General features: G+C 45.4%; 1 protein-coding gene across 1 annotated transcript; it reads right to left on the bottom strand.

The window, feature by feature from the left end:
* Nucleotides 1-889: 889 nt before the first annotated feature.
* Nucleotides 890-2310, bottom strand: LOC133517942 (uncharacterized protein K02A2.6-like). The gene is made up of 2 exons (XM_061851424.1): nucleotides 2171-2310; nucleotides 890-1763 (listed from the first exon to the last, which is right to left on the bottom strand). The coding sequence occupies exons 1-2, from the start codon at nucleotides 2209-2211 to the stop codon at nucleotides 890-892; spliced, it is 915 nt and encodes a 304-aa protein (XP_061707408.1). The 5' UTR covers nucleotides 2212-2310.
* Nucleotides 2311-4530: the final 2220 nt, after the last annotated feature.

The raw sequence follows: 4530 nt of genomic DNA, 5'->3' as shown, positions 1-4530 counted from the left end.
GGGCGCCGGCGCCTCCGCTGCGCACGTGTGACACCCCGCGCAGCACGCCTCGATGTCGGCATCGATACCGGGCCACCATACGTAACTTCGGGCCACAGCCTTCATTTTTACTATCCCTAAATGTCCTACATGTAGTTCCTGAAGGATTTGTTCCCTAAACACTGGGGGAATAACAATCCTATAACCCCACATAACGCAACCCGAGTCTAAGTATAACTCATTCTTTCTTATAAAATAGGGTTGCAAATCGGTGTGTGAGTTGTGAGAGGGCCACCCTGACTGTAAGTATAAAACGATTTTGCTCAATAATATATCTTTTTTTATCTCCTCACAGACCTGTTTGTGAGTGATAGGTAAAAAATCATTAACAAAATTAATATAAGTGCACTCCGGTTGTTTCTCCCCAACCTCTGCCTTGCGCGGCAACCTCGACAATGCATCGGCGCCATTTTGACTGGTACTCACGTACTGTATATCATAGTCATATCCCGATAGGATCACCGCCCACCTTTGCATTCTCGAAGCTGCCATCACGGGTATACCCGACTTGGGGCCGAAAATAGCAACGAGGGGCTTATGATCTGTTTTAAGAAGGAACTTGCGTCCATACAAATATTGATGGAATTTCTTCACACTAAATATAATAGCTAAAGCCTCTCGATCTATTTGGGAATACCCGCGTTCGGCCGCGTTTAGTACCCGCGAAGCGTACGCAATCGGTTTTTCACTTCCGTCTGGCATCAAATGGGAAATGACCCCGGCTACCCCTACGCTACTCGCATCTGTGGTCAGCACCACCGGCAACCCCGAGGAATAGTGCACTAATACGGTGCTACTAGCTAATAATTTTTTTACGTCGCAAAATGCTTCACTACATTGCTCGGACCATTCAAACTTTACTCCCTTTCTTAGCAACGCATAAAGAGGTGCCAACCTGGAACTTATATTTTACGAATTTCGCATAATACATGACCATACCTAAAAACGCACGCAACTCTGTTACGCAAGTAGGAGTAGGTACCTGCTCGATAGCTTTAATTTTGTCCGGATTTGTATGGATGCCCTCTTTATCCACCACATACCCTAAATAAGTGACTGACGTGGCGAAAAATTTGCACTTTTCTTTTTTAATTTTTAAGCCAAACTTCTGCAACCTATCTAGCACTTTATGCAATGTTTCTATGTGCTCTTGGTCGTTCTTCCCGGTTAAAATAACATCGTCTAAGAAAACTCCTACTCCGGGCAGATCGGCAAACATCTGCTCCAGTTTTCGTTGGAAAATGCCAGGACTCGATGACAACCCGTAAATTAACCTATTATATCTATACAACCCTCTGTGCGTGTTGATAACGGTATAGGCTCTAGAGCGCTCATCCAGGACAAACTGGGCATATGCCTGGGACAAGTCTATTTTGGTAAACTTTTCCCCCCCATTTAGCTTGGTTAACAAATCCTCTACTCTAGGTAATGGAAAACGATCTACCTCAAGGCATTTATTTAGTGTCGACTTAAAATCTCCACATACCCTAATGGTTCCGTCCGTCTTGACGACGGGTACGATCGGCGTGGCCCAGTCCGACGAGTCCACCGGCGTGATGACGCCGTCGCGCTCCAGCTGATCCAGCGCGCGCTCCACCGGCTCACGCAGCGCGTACGCCAGCGGTCGCGCGCGCAGGAACACGGGCCTCGCACCCTCGCGCACTCGCAAGCTCACCTCGCCACCCGTATACCGACCGAGCCCCTCCGCAAATACTTCACTGTATCTGGAATTAAGTTCATTCAAGTTAAACCGTGCAGTGACCTCGACGTCATGACATGACAACTCGTCCAATTTGAACCCTAACTCACGTAGCCACATCCTCCCTAATAATGGTTCTTTGCCTTGATGTACTACATACAATTCCAATGGCTTGCATACATTTTTAAACCTGACATTTACTATAATTTTTCCCATGGGTTGCTTTTTTTCATTGGTATAATAACACATAACAATATCACTATTATGTAATGGCAAATGGGAAAACAATTTAAAGTACAAATCCCCATTTATACAAGAAATAGCACTCCCCGTATCAACTTCCATTTCGACAAATTTTCCCTCTAATTTTAACGGCAACATGAAAGGTTTACACTGGTAAATATCGTTTACATTAAAAACATTGAAATGTACCTCATCGCTGAAATCGCTGCTTGCTTCGTCTTGTGCTTCATTTTTGTATGTACAAACGCTCATCTGTAACCTGGGACACATCTTCTTCAAGTGCCCCGGCTGGTTGCACACGCGACAAACATAATTTGCGAATTTACAACTCGATGAGTCATGCGGCCGACCACAAACACTACATTCCGGCCCCGATGAAGTACGTGGTGCTGCTTGCTCGGTACGGCGCCAATCTCGTTGTGCCTGGCCCTGGCGCCTGGGTCCCAAAGGTTGTGACGCGCTGTTGCCCGGCGGTCGCGTCTCATTGTTGTTTGCCGACCGGTATGACGTCACAACTCGCCTGCCGCGCCATGATTGCGCCGATACCGCATGACAACCACTCGACGTACTCGGGCTGCCTTCCATGCTTTTTGCCCGACCATCCACCACTGCTGCGTTTTCCTGCGCTGCCTCCATAGCTACCGCTAGTTGTAAAGCCCGGTCAAACGAAATATTATCTTCGGTAAACAACCGCTGCCGTATTGTTTCATCACAAAGTCCACACACTAGCTGATCTCTCAAATTTTCTTTCAGCCCGGTCTCAAAGACGCAATGTTTTGCTAACTTTTTGAGTTCTGCAACAAACTCCGCCACCGATTCACCCGTCCTTTGTTTCCTGTTACGAAACCGGTATCGTTCCGCTAACAAACTCGGATTTGGTTGCAAATGGCCGCCCATCACTTTCACTAACTCAGCGAACTTTTTATTTGCCGGCTTATCGGGTGTACATAGGGTCACTAGGAGTTCATAGGCTTGATTACCCATAACCGTAATCAAAGTAGGCACTTTATGTTCTTCCTTTGTTTCGTTGACAACGAAATACTGCTCCAAGCGTTCCACGTAAGTCGACCAGTTGTCCGACTCCACATTAAACACTTCCAATTTACCGATGGTCATATTTACGTTGCCAATAACCCTATAGAACTTCGCGCGGACTCGAAATCGTCGCCAATATAGTATACGGGGGTTGCTGAGGGATGAAGAAACGGAACACAGCGTTGTTCATACGGCGTTTATTGCAGAACTGGTTTTTACATAATTACCCACATGTTATTTTCATACAGTAGTTGAATCTACCCTAAATACATATATCACACGACCCTGACCATGCGATTTCGGCACGCGGAACCGGCCAAGTAGAACTCGCACTCCGCGGATCCTGTACCACCACATTTTATTTACAATGTATTTTTTTTCGTAACTCAGTAACAATATTGATCAATTATTATTATTTGTTATTATCCTGTCTATTTTTCTTTACAACGATACCAAATTTAAAGTTTTTTTTAGGCTTACGCAAAGACCTAGAGCAGAGTTTAGCATAATACCGAAGGTGCAGTGTTGGGGAAGGTGCAAACTTTTGTGCATGGCTAAGCTGCAGGAAACAGCAGAGCTCGGTAACGAACAAAAGAAGATACTGTGTTTAAAAACATATTAGTGAAAAGCAAGGAAGGATGATTTATTTACTAATTATTATTTCAAATAACAAATTGCACCTTACAGCCAATGCCTAATGATGATCAGCTTTGAGCCCGTAGTAGGCCAAAGGACGCGCTCCTCTACGGCTGGCCGGGCCCAAAATATGCCGAGTTGCTGCAAAGCCGTGATACATATGATCTAATTGTCAAAATGTTATAAAAAGAAAACAGCGTGGCCCCTATGCAGGGCTTTGCATTCGCATAAGCCGGATGTAAAGCCCTACATAGGGTCCGATACCCAAAGCATCCCAGCAAGTCGCACTTTCGAGCAAGAACTAAGGCCGAGCAGCAGGCGAGCCGAGATCAATTCCAAACTCTGTTCTCCTACAATTCAGTCTTTGCATGGTGGCGTGGCGCGCCGTGATTGAACGCTCCGGGCCTCCATCCTTATACGGAGCTCGGCCTACGGCCTCGTTCACACTCTGGCATTGATTTCATTCTAGACTCTGCTTTCCTGCAGCTTGGCCTTCGGTTTCGCACGGGAACGCTACGAAATCGGGTGGTCCGATCGGTCCGGATATTCAGCTCGCGGGGCTCAGCCTTCGGGCTTGTTTTTTGGCTCACTTAGCCATTAGTTCCCACTTCTTAGGTCCGACTCACTTTTCACCTATTTTTACAAGCTTTTATTAAACTTAATAATCTTGATGTTGTTAAACAGTATCCCTACATGCTTTAACTTGTAATACTCGTAAGTTGTTTTCAAAACCTGCAAACCATCTGCAAACTATTTTTTTGACCATTTGTCAAAATTTGGCAAAATCGACCTAATCTGATGATGAAAACCGAAGGTAAGGAGGAAACCTATATAAAAGAAAGGAACTGTGATAAAATAACACAACTTTATTAAGATTA

Source organism: Cydia pomonella, chromosome 5 (genome assembly GCF_033807575.1).
Source record: "Cydia pomonella isolate Wapato2018A chromosome 5, ilCydPomo1, whole genome shotgun sequence".
Taxonomy (NCBI): domain Eukaryota; kingdom Metazoa; phylum Arthropoda; class Insecta; order Lepidoptera; family Tortricidae; genus Cydia; species Cydia pomonella.
This window is presented reverse-complemented; position numbering and strand designations above follow the sequence as displayed.